This window comes from Numenius arquata, chromosome 8, assembly GCF_964106895.1.
Source record: "Numenius arquata chromosome 8, bNumArq3.hap1.1, whole genome shotgun sequence".
NCBI classification, from domain to species: Eukaryota; Metazoa; Chordata; class Aves; order Charadriiformes; family Scolopacidae; genus Numenius; species Numenius arquata.
In genome coordinates this window covers 45,783,181-45,799,004 of record NC_133583.1, presented here as the reverse complement: position 1 = coordinate 45,799,004, position 15,824 = coordinate 45,783,181, and the positions used below count along the sequence as shown (strand labels likewise).

General features: G+C 38.7%; 1 protein-coding gene across 1 annotated transcript in view; it reads right to left on the bottom strand.

The window, feature by feature from the left end:
- The window catches only part of COL24A1 (collagen type XXIV alpha 1 chain), a 145,892-nt gene that overhangs the window by 35,875 nt on the left and 94,193 nt on the right, over nt 1–15,824 (bottom strand). Inside the window, exons 28-36 of the mRNA XM_074151798.1 lie at nt 15,596–15,649; nt 8,263–8,316; nt 7,928–7,972; nt 7,768–7,812; nt 6,428–6,481; nt 3,289–3,342; nt 2,179–2,232; nt 1,919–1,972; nt 550–603 (exon numbers count right to left, since the gene is read on the bottom strand). Coding sequence (XP_074007899.1) covers nt 550–603; nt 1,919–1,972; nt 2,179–2,232; nt 3,289–3,342; nt 6,428–6,481; nt 7,768–7,812; nt 7,928–7,972; nt 8,263–8,316; nt 15,596–15,649 — 468 coding nt within the window. The remainder of the gene's footprint in view (nt 1–549; nt 604–1,918; nt 1,973–2,178; nt 2,233–3,288; nt 3,343–6,427; nt 6,482–7,767; nt 7,813–7,927; nt 7,973–8,262; nt 8,317–15,595; nt 15,650–15,824) is intronic.

The window sequence follows — 15,824 nt, the reverse complement described above, 5'->3', positions numbered from 1 at the left end:
GTCAAGCTGCTGCTACAGAACTACCTACTCTTGAGAAAAGTGAATTCTCAATCTTCAAGTTTGACAAAAAGCACACTGAAACTGAGGGGAATCTTACCAGTCAAATTTAGATCACACTCCATGTTAGGATAAAGCCCTTTCTATCTCACTGATGCGCTCCTACAGCCAGATTTTGCCTCATCCATTGCCAACTACCTGGCAGCATCTTCTGTGACATCCCCTGCCCTGGCACCTGCCACAGCGCCTGGCACAGCATTGATCCAATGCGGGGAGTGAAGCAGCCTTGGGCTTGCTCTCTCCAGCATGGAAATAAACTGTACTCGGTTCTCCAGCTTGCATCTCTCAGTCAAGCCATTCAACTGTGCAGCTCTTGCAGGATAGGTACGTGCCTAAAAGGCACAGGAAAGCCTATAATATACAGGGACTCCTATGTTAAAACTAAATGCATCCAACTGGGCTCTGTTGACCTGGTGAAATAGGACAAATAAAGAGGTTTGGGTTCTTAAGCTAATATGACTCCTTTACATTTGCTACAAAAACTGAACGTACCTTTGGGCCATCTTTTCCTTGAATACCGTCTTCTCCTGGAGGTCCTGGTTCACCCTTATAGAAAGGAACAGTTGAAAACAAAGTTATTGCCTAAACTTCTCGACCTAGAAGTATTGCCTTGGAAGAATCCAGACTATTTTTACACATGCTTATTATATTTTGGACAACTTTTACGTTGCTGCTATAATTTGTCTTTACTTTTTACAGTAACAGAGTCACAGTCCTGTGAACCTTGAACACAGGGAAACATAAAAGATAATCAGCATTAGAAAGGTGAGGCAATACTATGTCCATATAACACTGGAGATTTGGACAGTAGTACTGAGATTGTTTGGTTTCAGAGTATACAACATGTAATTACAGTAATCTCAAAAATATACCTATTCTGTCCTGAAACTTCCATGTTTATGTGGATAACTACTATAGTGGTATGTTTAGTGACTCAGTCTAGGGCCATGAAAAACTCACAATTTACCAACAGTATCAGCACCACGGCATTTTAGAATATTTGCTTTTCTCAGGTAAAGACACTGGCAACTTGCAACTTTTATTGCAGATACTAAAAAAGCAAATACAACCTGCCCTATGCTAATAGCATAGTATTTCAGACATAGCGGTATGGTTAAGTCCAGAGCACCCACTGTGGACCAGTACCGGGAATTGGTCTTCTCCAAGGACAGGCAGATTGTGGAATGCACCTCGCTGGAGATTTTGGGCAGGAGGAAAAGGTGACAGCAACCAGCTAATGGAACAAGAGAGCTCAATGGTAAGACTTAAGCCTGAAAGGATATTGATTTTGCTCTTTTAAAAGCGTCCTGGACAAAATCTGGTCTTAGCACTTTAAAAGGCTTTTTCAGCCTTCAAAAGCAGGCAACTGTTTGGGTCAGACGTCGGGGGTAAGATGCACAGGAAGAATAAGCAGGGGCACAAGTGCTTGGTAAAATCAAGTGCCTAATGAGCCATCCACAGGACCAGAAGCAAATCAGCTGCTTTAGATGGTGGTACAGAGAGATATCCTGCTCTGCTAACACTATACTGTTCCCATTATCTCACCTAGACTAGGAATGCATACACAACATTATTGTGTGCTACGATCTTAACAGCAGGGCTGGTCACCCTTGGATTTGCCTTCATGCTCAAACCACTCATTCATGTCTCTCAGTGACAGAAGACACTTAGAAATATTTCAACATTATAATCAATACTGTTTTTAACTTGATACAATATTACACTTTTTTTTTTTTTTTAAAAGGGTATCAAAAATAGTTTTTTATTGAATTCTTCTGATAAATCAAGGTTTCTCAATCTGCATTTCTGATGCATTTGTAACATACTTTCCTTTTGGGAAGATTTTTCATCCATAGCTTACCCTTAAACCTTGGTTGCCTGGTTCTCCAGCCTTCCCAGCAGGTCCAATGTCTCCCTGAAATATCGTAAGATAAATAAATCATTGGTCTTTTAAGGGACAATATTCCTAACAATGACAGGGTTTACAGATAATACAGTCATCGTGACAATAAAAATTTCCTGTGTCACTACCTACTTGGCTAATGAATCAATCACTCTGATTTGCTTTTATAGAAATTTGAAAATTTAAACAACATAAGAGAGAGCAATTTCAACACTTACCTTTGCGCCTGGTTCTCCCTGCAGGCCAGGTTCTCCTTCGGGGCCAGGAGGTCCCTGCATGGTACAAGAGCTACTGTTACACAAGGTCACCAATAATAATTTTGCAACCACCAAATAATACAGCCAAAATTGAAGGAGAAAAACAGCATGAGACATTGAGAAAGATGTCTGAAAAAATCAAATTAAGACAACACAGTTCTTCGTTCTTACTAGAGCGCAACAGAAGAAAAGAGTGTATAGGAGGAGTTCAGGAACTGCACTGTGGATCAGGAATGTATTGAAGACTCAGCAGTACCACTAAGCCTGTACCTTTCATCATAAATTACTAGCAGGCTGAGCAATCATCTATCTTTTGTAAATCTGACTGACAACTTCATCACTGTTTAGGCTTGGAGCCAAGTAGATACAGCCCTTGGAGAACAAAGGCCTTTTTGGAGTCTTTAATCCTTAAAGAGTTAACAGTTTCAGATTGCTTCTTGTAAAGTTTACACTTAAGCCTTTTTTTAATAGTGAGTCAGAAGACTGGATTTTGGGGTGACTGAGGAAGCGCATTTCTTTGAACAAGCCAAATCCCTTCTGTTCTAAGTGAGCTCATCCCTCAGCTACTTCATTGCAAATGTGGCTAATACATTCTGTCATATTTCTTTCAAAGAGATATTAAAAACAAAGCAAAAAATAGAAGTAAAAGTAAGCAGAAGGCTGCTTGCAGCTGCTTTTCTTCATCTACCATTTGCAAGGACATATGATTAATGGTGTTCTACTGTGTAACTGCAAGGAGAAAGATGCTTTGCCCACCCCCCCCCCCAAAAAAAAAAAAAAAAAAAAGTCATCGTTTGCCCAACTAAGCATTCACTTTCTTCACTTTCTAGGTGCAGATGTCATAAATGTATGCCCAAAGACAGTGCTTACAACAGAAACACCTATGTATTTTAGACTTTTTGTTTGGTAACAGCTTTAAGTAAGTGAGTCTCTCACTTATTTAAGTGAGAGAAATATCTCATGATATTTAAGTCAGTTGCAGATAATAATAATAAGTTTATAAACACATTGTCCAGGCGTATTCACTTGCTTAAGTGTTTGTAATTACTGCATAAATCATTAAAAGCTCACCTCAAAACCCATTTCTCCAATAGGGCCTGCATCCCCTGGTTGTCCTCTTGGACCCTGGCATTAAACAAAATTGTAGATGCATCATTCAATTAATATTAAATTACATCGTCTTTGTCTCTTCAGAACTCTTCCACTTGGGATAAAGAAGTGTGTTTCATTGTCTTTCCTCCTGAATCAAACAGTGTATATAAGTACCATGATGGCATACAGTACTGAAGACCTCATTGCCAATCCTGACACACTGAAATAACAGATTTCAAATAATAGCACAGATGTCTCCTCTTTTAGACCAAAAGTAAATTATTATCTAAATTAAGCTCTTCTCTTGATGAACTGAGACTTTGTTTAATTAAGGTTTGTTAGACTGTCTGGTTTGCTTTGTGGAAAAGCCTACAGTCTGGTATGGAATTAACTGAAAACAACTACTCTGTGCTTCACTGGGGATTTAGCAATGTTTATACAGGACAATCACCGAGGTGTAATGGACTAAAGGCTGGAGCCATTTTGGTAATATTAGTAACCTTACTATAAGCATTTCTTATAAGCCCTACTCTAAGTAATAAATTTATTGCAGTAACACATAGGCATCATTTCCTAAAGCAGCACGCTCAATTCTCTGCACATGTTCGACTGTCCATCTCTGCTCACAGAATTGGATTTGTGTGCTGGAGGGTAGAGGTCGCCTTACAGTTGCTTACAGCTGATTCCATAGCCACTATGAATGTATGTCGAGACAAATCAACTCTCTGGATGCATCCAGTCTTCAAACTTTCAGAAAGTTCACCTCTATTTACCCCTTTGGGACTCATCTGTGTTTAAGAACGTTCTAAATTCGAAACATTTAGTTATTCTATTATTCTGATGTAAAAGAAAGATGCTGCTTCCCGTGTTTATGATAGAAGCCTTTTAGGCAAATATTCACTCTTTTCTGTTTCACTTCCTAGTTATAGACTATGCATATGGTTTTGCTCCTTCTGATGACACGGCAGTGATAATGTTAGTATATTCTTCCCTTGTAACAACAATGTAAGCTGCATATTACTGAGAGGATTTCAGGAGATCCATATATTTTACCCTATGGCTTCATTTAAGTGTGAACAACTGAAATTGCAGTTAATTTCCTGCTCAGAATTCACTTGGTCCTAAACGAAGTCCATCGATTTTCATTTGCAGCAACTCCATGGCATGCCACAAGACAAGTGTCACAAAGCTTAAGTTTGATTCAGAAGTCAAGTATTTCTTCATAATACCACCACGGAGCTAAGTCTGCTGGACTGGTAACGTATCTTTCCCCTGAGACTTTCAGAAGCCAAAAATTGATAGCAATATAGGGACTCCTTTTAGCCATTAACAACAGGTAATTTGCAAAGAAGGATTTTACTGAAATGTCTGTCAAGTAGGTAGAGTGCAATTTAGATTAAGCCTGTTACTATGAAGAGTTCTAACTGCTTATGTTTCTCTGCTCCTCCACCAATAATTTGGGTTTTTCTGCTCTGTGCGGAACTACTGACAGGGCCAGAGAAACTGCTTCAGCGGCTGGCTTTCATGTAGTGACCTGCTGACAGAAGATAAAATCAAGCTGCTTGGATGGGCAGTTAGAAAAGAGAGCCACGCGTTTCATTTCATAACATCCTGTGTAATTTTCATGACGTTTTTCTAGCTCCACAGACCATTTTCCGAAAACATTTTACTCTTTCATCACTTGAAAGAAAAGGTATCCTCTTCATGGGATAAGCTTTTCTTACTTCTGACACTGCACGTATAAATTCTACGATGATGAGCATGACAGAAATGTAGGTTGCTCAAGAGTGGACCACTTAAATCAGATAAGAAAAAAAAATATTTTTTCATATATATATATGAAAATTCAGACTTGAGCGGAAAAAGGCAGGAATTTTATGTATAAGCCTTGTATTGTAAAGCTCTCAGATGTCTCAACATGAAGATTAGATATAAGAAATGAAAGAGACGAAGTGGCAGGAATCAAATAATAACTGTTAGAAAATATATTTTCTGTTGAAACATTTTGCCACTCCTACAAGTTGGCAGCTTAAGTTAAGTAGGCAATTATATCCAAAAGAAAATTTACCAAAATAAATGTTGATATTTTTCTAGCTCCCCAAAATGTGCAATGGCTGTCTGTAAGGATGTCAGCCTATGGATTAGTAGAAATAATATTTAATAATATTAGAAATAATTATGAGTAGAAATTAGCATTCTCTAAGCAATCCCGCTCCAGCAGGGGAGTTGGACTAGATGATCCATATGGTCCCTTCCAACTCTAAAAAAAATTCAGTGAAATTCAGTGAAATAATAAACTTTATATCGACAGTTCACTTTCAAGATTTAAATTAATTACATGTCATTTAATGTGCAAAATAACTTTTCAGAAGCAATGAAAACACACAATTTTTGACAATTCTATTAGATTTTTGCACTATAAACCAGCAGCCTTCTCCCAAGTCCCCATAGGACAGCACACACCCTTTCATTGTATTTATACAACCTGATTTACCCCCAGAGATGGTGATGCAATACTATTCCTGTCATGGCTACACCTTGCAGCACTTTGCATATATTTGTTGCAGATTTTGCATGATCTTCTGTTACAATATTAGCCACATAAAAGTGAGCATGGCTTTGAAATAAAACAATCAGAACAAGAATTCATCCATCAGAGGAATGTCTGAGGTTTATTGCAAGTCTCTTTTTTGTTGAAAATGTAACCTGCCAAATAGATGTGGTCCCTGAGTTCCTGAATAACTATCCTAAAATTTGCCTGAAAAAAATACCACTAACATCTGTATTGGCACATACATTTACATAATCCATAATGTAGACATCTACCTCAATGCAGCGTAAAGCCACATAATATTGTGATCCAAATTCTGTCACGCTCTCTTATGTTGTGCACTCCTTACTTCAGTGCTTCCCAACGTGATCAACAGGCCTCCTTACGAACAAGTTACGCTAAGCAAGGGAGCCAGACTCTAGCCTTGCAGTTTTGGAACAAATGCCACACAATTCCTATCTAACCACAGCTGGCAATGCTGAATCTTGGTAAAATGGAGCTTGAGTTACCAGGGAATTCAGTATAATATGTGGAAAAAATTTTTAGCAGGCATAAGGATCAACTTACTGGCTCTCCCATTGGTCCTCTGTCTCCTGTGGTTCCAGGAGGCCCAAGCAAACCCTGGAAGATAAAATAAAAAAAAATCATTGAAAACAAGCTGTTTCATATTTTGTGAAAAGCCACTTCCTCTCTTATTTCTGCTCACTCAATAATTTGCTCAGAAAAATCCAAGAAATATGTGTAGCCTTTTCGTCTGATTGACATGCATTGCCACATCACTAGTTCCTGTGGCAGGTGAGGGAGCCCTGAATAAATACCCCCTCAGTTTCTTTTACATATGGATGGATCTTAGCTGACCCACCATTTACCAGTTCATCATCATTCTCCTTAGACTCATGTGCTGCTTGTGTGTGCAAACTGAGCCTAAACACAATGTTATGAGTGTCCTGCCTTACAAAGTCTATTTGAGATGATCAGTAAGGTTCACAGCCCACTTTTCTTTCTGCTCAACCTACCTCATAGCATAATTATCTCATACTGTCTCCTAGAAACTGTAGCCGTAGGAGTAATAGAGCAGTATCTTGTACTTTGCAATAAATGTACTAATTCCCATAATTTCAACCTAATAAGATTTTGCTTCATTCATTTCTGTATATATAAATACATCTAAAAGTCCTAGAGAATGAAAAGGAATTGAAAACCCATCATGGCAAAGGTGAGGGGCAACAAACTCCTAAATCCGAACAGAAGAGGTAAGAGAAGTACAGTGACAACCAACATTTTGAATCTGAATTTCAGCACAAAATCACCACCATTACTGCTTTATTTCTGCTTTTCTGCTTCCTTCCTTCTGGAAAATCCAATACAATTTGGACTGATTGGTAACCTTCTTTGTAAAAGAAAGCCTCAAACAGAACATTAGATTTCCATTGAAAGAAGCCCTAAAAGGAGGAATTTTCTCCTATACATGATATACATTTTACACATTTTTCTACATTTATCTCAACATTGATAGTACACATCTACTTTAAAATCTATCAAAGAATATTTTTTCTATGTCACAATGACTTTCTCCCTTAAAACTACAACAGAACTAAAAGAACCCCAAAGCAACTTCTAGGACTCCCCTAATAATGACAATGGCTATTTCTTCTGCTACAATTTGCTATCATATTGTATTCTGTGGACCATCATCCATGGGAACACTGGTTTTATAGCAGAATAGACCATGTTCACACTTACCCTCACTTCTGCCCTTGATTCTTTGTATAAATAAATGCAAACCATACTGTCAGAGTTTCCCAGCTGCTCTAAAGTAGACAAATTCCCTCATAACTGAGTGAAACAAAGTATGAGATTTTGTGATTTTTTAATTTGGAAGAAGTACTAGAGAATTTCATACTCACAAGTGCACCCTGATCTCCTCTTTCTCCTGGATTTCCAGCTTTACCCTGGTCAAAGAGAAATATAAGAAGACAATGCTGGTTTCAGATAATTTCCAAACACAGCTCAGAAATTAGCAGAACTGTGCTAAGACTTACTACAAAGATTAGCTCTAATACTTACAATGAGCCCAGGAACTCCTTTCTTTCCTGGATCGCCTCTTTCTCCCTGATAAGCAACCAACAATGCGTGAATTTTATGTGCATTTGCTAGATAAGCTGTATACAGTTGCTATCAGTTTAAATGCTGGGTAACTCTGCAGAAAGTGCAGATTCAGGCTTAGATGGGCTAATAAGGAAGTACTTGAAGAAGGCAGAAATTCAAAAATCTCCTCCTGAATTAAACAGAACTTTATGGCTTCTGACATACTAGCTTGTTTGCTTGTTTTCTTTTCTTACCTGCTATGGTTTCTTATCTGCTCAATGTTTTGTATATTACTGAGCAATGCAAGCACTCACCTTAATGCCTTGTGTTCCTGGTTCTCCTGGAGGACCGTCTAGACCTCTTGGCCCCTGAATATTGAACAAGTGATTTGGAATATTAATTATGCATTATTTTTGGTTATCATCAGGGAGGCAGAAGCTAAGCTTTAGGAGAGGGGAAACAGGTTTTGTTAGCTTGAAAATCAATCTTCATTGTACGCTAAGTTTGAAAGCTTCAGGGAATAAAATACATTTCTAGTTTTCTGAAATATGAATTTAAGAAGAGAGATTTTTTGAAAAATACATAAACAAAGTGTTCAGGGTCTCTGTTGGAACCAGCTTGCAGGCTGATATTTTCTCTTTGTATGCATGCAACAGACATATTTAGAAGAATTTAGATGAGCACTGGTTATATGGAGTGCTTGCTTTTGAGTGTAAGTTGTGTATGCAAAAATCTAGCTTGCTAGTAAGACTCTAAAACAGGCAGATAAACCTCTTCCATTAGTAAATCACTTTGAATCCAGATTTAAAGCAATTTATAATCATTTCAGCACTGCTGCTTCTGGCCAGCAGGAGGGAACGCACAGAAACCATAGGGAAAAGAAAATGAACAGGCCGGGAAAGCTGTCTGAATACTTTTGATACCTTGGTAGTTTGGGGGACAGCTTTTGTGAGGCCAGGGTGATCCTGGCCACCTTTCTTGTTTCGGTCTAAGGCAAGAGTGAGTATTTACAGGCATTTTTTTTTTAAGCTGGAGGAAAAAAGAGGCTACAGAAGAAAACATTCCGGGTTGCTGCATGGCTCTCAGTAAGAAAGGTCCCAAACCAACGGCTACTGAATTCCGTGGAAAAAACTCCTGATGACTTCAATGCACTCAGGGATCCAAAACACTAATGGTGTTTTCAAGAGTGATGGAGGCCTTTATAAGAACAAGACGACGGGGCTTCACATTAAGATTACGTAAATGTGTAAGCCCAATTATTGAAGTAATATCTGGCATAATTTAAAAGAAAGCTAAACATCTTGATCCAATTAATGTCGGCTTACTGCTCTGCACTTTTTCTGTAACTGCTATCAATAATACACACAAAAAGGGTTGTGATGGAAATTTAAGGCAGACTGAGCAGGTTTAAAGTCCTGTGATCTAATATTCCTTTCAGGTGAAATGTCTCAAAGAACAGGAGGAGAAGGGACAGGAGGAAACTCTGAGATGGAGTGAGGACAGGTCATTAAGCTGGGGGGTAGAAGAGGAGAGAAGCTCACGGAAGAGCTGCAGAGGAATCACCTAGGGCAACACAGGAAGGGGGAATTGAACAATTGCAGGACAGTTTTAGCGTTTCTCAGACTTTTTAGACACATGACTTGTTATTTGTCTTTGTGCATCCTCCACAAGGCTGATCAGGGGCTAGAATCTCAAGATGAAATATTCAAGGAGGAAAAAGGACAAGTTCTGATTGTACAGATTTGTGTAATAAAGGTATTTATTTCTAGATTTTATCTTCTGTCATTAATAATATTAACAGATAAAGTCTTTGAAGACTTGTGGCTTCCTTTCAGTCCTAAAGGGGGTCATAGCCCATAGTTTGTGAAGTGGTCCCATCAGGAGACTGCACAGGATTCTCAGTCTGTGTTATGTGCATAACACACCAGTCACATAGATCTTCACTTCCATGAAGTTCACATCCACAGCCCAATCATTAGGAAGAGAATGACAACTGATTTATCACTAATAATCAAGTGAAAAGGCCTACCATTCAAAACACCAACCTTATACTATATAATTTTGAATTGAAAACAAAGTAACAGAAACCAACATGATTCTCAGCTTCTGGCTCTTGGCCATGCCTGCCTTTAGCCAGCCGTAGCAGACAGTGCAGGAATCCAAGAGAAAGGCAATTTAATATTCTAACAAAAGCACACCATAACATTCCTATAAATAGCGTGGTGTGACTCATTATTGGCGCAGATTAATTGGATCTGTAACATTTCCTACTATAGCTAGTACAGAATGAGAGATACACATGATTTTCCTGCTGTTATTTAATTTAGATTGCAACAGAGCTGAGGAGTAAGGCTGCCAAATAATTGCTACTACTTTTTTCTTTGGCGTGGGTTCAGCTTTGTTTCTAAAACAGAACATATCACATTGAAAACTCTAGGATAAGCTGAGAAAAAGTTCATCTAAGAAGGCAAGAAGCACCAATTAACTCTTTTTTTCCTTTCTCATCCTGCCTCCAAAATAGAAGAAGAGTGAAAATAACATGAACACACTATGTAGCTACTTCTCTATTTTGGTGGTTGACATGGAAGAATATTAGAAAACGACATCAATTTTAGTCTCACTTTCTTTGAACAATTAAGACAGATAAACACACTCAGATATTGATGTATCACACAGCACACCAGCCACTTGTTTCACATACCCTGAAGTGCACACATTTTTCTAGGTTCTATATTCCCTGCTGTGAGAAATATGAAAGATACCACTCATTAAAACTGAGCAATGATGTCCTTAGGTAATTGAGGCTCTTCATGCCAGTACAGACACAAATGAGGCAGAGACAACCCTACTGGCTGCTACAGACATAAGACGCTGTTGCCTGACCCCAAATCTACAGCACTTCACTATGTCATTTATCTGCGTTCTCAAAATAGAATTTAATGAGCTGCATATTAGGAAAGAGCAAGCAGAAAAATTATTGCTTTTGAGCTTTAAGACACCAAACATCAGCCTGAAGAATAGTAACTGCTAAGAATCTCAGCAGCTATTGAGAATTTTGCTTAGGTCTCACTCATTTAAATGAATCTAATGATGCAGGACCTTTTCCTCTAAAATTAAGAGCTACAGTTGTGTTTGTCAGAGATTATGGTGCAAACTAAAAGCAGAACCAATCTCTGACATTGTAGTTTTCTTTTCCATACTTTAGCAAACAAGAACAACAAAAAAACATGCAACAATGGCTTCACGGTGGTCTACACTGCTACCAGCATGCCTTCCAGGCTAATGTATTTCTTCCTTCTGGTCATGGAGAGAAATTCCTCCTTTTAGATAGAGATATTCCCACCCCTCAGAGTGTCATTCTGCCATTGAAGTATCTACAAAGCACTGTCCTCCCTTTGTGTTTTCATGAGATTAATGCAAAAAAATAAAATGTGGGTCACAAAAGGACCCAACGTGCCACGTGATTTTCCAGCTGAAGTGCATCAAGTCTCAAGCATGAGCTGAGGAAGCTCTGTGCTAGCACTATGCTCAGTGGCCATATCCCCCCAAATCCCCTGACAGTGAGATACTCCCTAGACTCCTAGACAGCCTGCCTTCAGCTGGCCAGAACTCCCGGTTGTACCGGAGACTGAGCAGCTGGATACTCTCAGGAGAAGTAGGCTGCTGGGTAATCCTGCATGAGAACCAGTTGCTGAAAGGTCCAGAATTTATGAGATGAAGGAATTCTACTCTATGACAGTGCAGAAGCAAAGGGTCAAGCACTCCTAAGACTTCCTGCAGATCCCAGCTGTGAAGATGGGATGCGTTCTTGTTTCAGTACACAACAAAGGGGAACTTCCATATGCTTCTATTTAACTTCTGTATGGGACTGTGGTATGCATTTTTCTGAGGTCTGTCACACAGAGCTCGGGGTTCTGGCACATCTCGTTCTGATCCAGTGATGACAAACCCCAGGTTTCAGGGCCCCCCAGATATGTTCCTTATGCAAGATTCCACTTTGGGTCTGGTATTTTGATCATGAGAGCAGACAAAATTCTCAGTGGCTTCAGTGGGAGTTTTTTTGCAGAGCCTGAAGACCTAGGTCTGCTCTAAGACCTCCTTCCATGAAGCATTCCCAGTCATGCTGGATGGAGGCAAAGGCATAAACCACAACTCCAAAGTGGGACTTCCACAGAGCTTGGGATGTTTGGGATTTGAGTGATCTTTAATTATAAGCAATGTACTCCATAATGTGCTGCCAAAATCATAGAGACAGACTCCCTCAAAGATTCCTGTCTCAGTTGGCAGAAGATGTGATACTCCTTAAATAAAAACTATCTTTTACCTTCAAAACAGAATCTAAATTAAAATAAGTTGTTCCCCCATAAAAAGAATCAGCAGGTAGCAGATGCTGCTGGAAGGGAGAAGAGCCTGCAGGGGAGGACTCACATCCATGTCAGTAGCTTCAGTCTGACTCCAGCTCTGGTGATGCTGGCAGACAGACTTGCCAGGAGGGAAGGATGAGAAGAGGGGTTTAGAGGGGACTGCTATGCCCAGAGGAACTAAAATGTACAACCTGCAGCAGTTCTGTACCCATCTCAGAGACAGCTATTTACACCAGATTACTTTTGAGCTAGCCTTCTAACTCACTGCATCTTACAGGCCACCAGTCAAACTGAAACTCTGGTCGACTGATAGGGCCCAAGGGATTTTCCTTTTTTAGATGAAGCCCAAAAATGAGCATTTTACTGTAAAAATGACTGCATATGTGCACTCCTCATCTGGTGCCACTGGCTTGTGTGTCCTGATTCAGCATAACACTTCAACACGTATTTCACTTTCTGACATGCTTCTACTGAAATCACAGAGAGGCAAGGCACCTATTTCTTTCATTGAAATGGGCCACTGAAGAAAAAGTGGTGCCAAGCTGCTACTTGTTTTCAGCTTCACAATTGCTTTGCATTTCTGTTTTGATTTACATTTTCAAATACGTCTGTGCAGCAAAAAGGCTTGTTTTCCCTTCTCTCCTCTAAATCAAAGCAGAGATTCACACTTCTGTCAGAAGGCTGCCTTAGTTACTAACCTTGGGCTCCCAGGAGTCCCTAGAGCCTCTCTCCACTGAGCACACTTGTATAAGCACCTTTTGAACGCTTCAGGAGCTACTTCTCTGCTAGCTGATGCCTGGGATTGGACACTCCTGCTTACACCAGTTCTTGGTAGTTCACTGTGCTTATCAGTGGGGGCAGATTCTTGCTCTCTGCAGCTAATTAAGGTTTCTCTTTGAATTTTCTTAGATGTGTTACATAAACAAATATATCTGAATTTCAGTTTTGCCTGATAAACAGGCCTCAATAAGCTTATTTTTCTGGGCACTGATAGATTACATATGTGTGACATATTCAGTTCAGAATATTAAGCAGGTGCCTGTGAGGTGTGGGGGCATTTGCTATTTCTGCATGTAAAATTGTTAAAGTAACACTGAATATGTCTTAGCGTATACGATTTTGTAGTGCGTTTTTTTTTTACAGATAATTCATTATTAAATTAAAATGTCTATTATGAAATTAGCAAATTAATTCCCAGAAAGATTTTTTTAACTAATATATCCTTTTAAACAGGCTTTAAAAAAACCACATCTGTTGTAAGGGAAAAATGAAGACTATTTTTAGAAGACCATACAGATGCTCTCTGATAATGGCGTGTACGTCCTTTTCCATGAGCTGCTGAGATAACTTCCTTAATTCTAAACCCCAGACTCCAACTGATAGGTACTTCAGACAAGCACAAGAAGTTCTAAGTGTATGTAGATATATGCTCAAATCTGCTTCACCCATTTAAGGAAACTGAAGTCTGGGATAAATTATACTCTGTCTGACACTATGCAAGAACAACAACAACAAAAAACAACCCAAACACTTGGCATTGACAGCTGGAAACCTCTCTAACACAGGGTAAACCAGAACAGAAATTATACATTTCATATGCTACATTTCACAAATTGTTCCTACAAACTGCACCATGATCAAAGAGGTAAATTAAAACAGATTTCTTCTGAAGGAAGAGGAAAGCATACTAAAGAACGAAGATTCATTTGAAACATCTGAAGCTTCTCTTATGAATAAACCTGTAGTGTACCATGAAGTTCTAAGCACTGTATATTTTGAATATACAGAACATGCAAAATATCGTCTATTTCAAAATATAATGAATACTCAAAATATGGTTTCAAATGTACTATATTAATATTCAAATATATATAATATATTTGGATAGATTATTTTGAATATAGTGAAAATATAACTTTGTATCCAATCTCTTATTTAATAGTTTAGCAATCATGAAAAATGTAGAAGAACATATAGTTAATAAATTTTGTATTACAAAGCTTGCTAATCACAATATTTCCTAATCTAAAAGCTTATTTAAAATGCAATGTGTGTTTCTCAAGTACCTATCTTTAACTGCAGTAAAACCTCCAGTTTACAACTTTTCAAACTTCAACATGTATTTTCTTAAAAAACATACGTATTACAATAACAAAGGAGGATAAAGGCTGCAATTGTATTTTGCTGAAACAACAAACATTTCTGCTTCCTGTGACAGAAAGAAACCAACAAAATTATCTCACTGACATGGATTCAGGGACTTTATCAGGAATGAATGGTAAGCTCTGCTGGATTCTACCACCACCTGTGAAGACACACTGGTCCAGCCGCTGGTATACGAGTTGTACACATCTCATAGGAAGCATGGATGTGCTGTCAAACTGCCAGGTGAGACTGGTGTTAGAAGGGTGTATCTTCACTGCTGTTCTTGCCAAGCTCCATAAACCCAGTGAGAACAAACTTGCTCATGCTGCAACCAAACCCATCTAATACTATGAATGGGAAGCACTTCCTGCAGGCACCTCGAGCTCGGACTGTAAAAACATGACCAAAGTTACTCCAGACAGGAAGTGCAAGTGACTGGTGGGGTTTATGAAGGAAAGTGTTTATGAAAACCATGGAGGCAACCATCCCCAGGTAAATAAACTGCAATACTTTCACTGGTACTGATTTTATGCATTGTGATCAAATGCTCATACATATCGATATGGACAGACTCCCTCTTTACTTATGTGGGCTTTGGATTAGTGTTTTGTTTACAGTTAAAAAATGGTTCCCATTTCCCTGATAAAAATGCATGAAATGGAAACGACAATCTAATCAGAGTTTTGAGATTCTAGCATATACTACCTTCTGACTTTGCTTCTTCCTCTCTTAGAATTACGTTTGGGTGATTTTGATTGTCTTTCCAAAGACATAAATGACATGCAGATAAAGAAAATAGTCCTTAAAACTTTGAAACTGTCCAATGGTAGTAATAAATGCTAATATTTGCATATTGATGTATACAGAATATAAGGCCAGCAGTCATTTTGGTTCTGATCCTGCTCTCAGATGAAATCGATGGCAGAACCTTATTTAAGTGTAATGTGAGGAGAAATGAAGATTCATATCGTTTACTGCTTGGAAATACAAGTATCATCTGTCTGATTTCAGTACAAATAGCTTGAACCCGGAGGACAGAGTTCAAAGGAAGCAACTGTACATGGATTAAACATCAGATTCATATTGGCAATACACTACTCTCTTCTCTTAAGTAACATGAAACAACAATATCACTTACTCTTCTTCCCTTAGGTCCCTGTGGTCCTGGTGGTCCTCTTGCCCCTGAAGGTCCCTACATGTCAAATAAACTTATTATTCACTGTCTTCTATACACAGATTTCTGAAAATTACAAGGCACGTGCACATTGATCAATAGTCAATGCAACCAATACAAATCAACCGCTTTCACTTGTGGTTGAAATTCAATTAACTGTGTTAGTACAATTTGTCTAGAAAAAACTAAATAA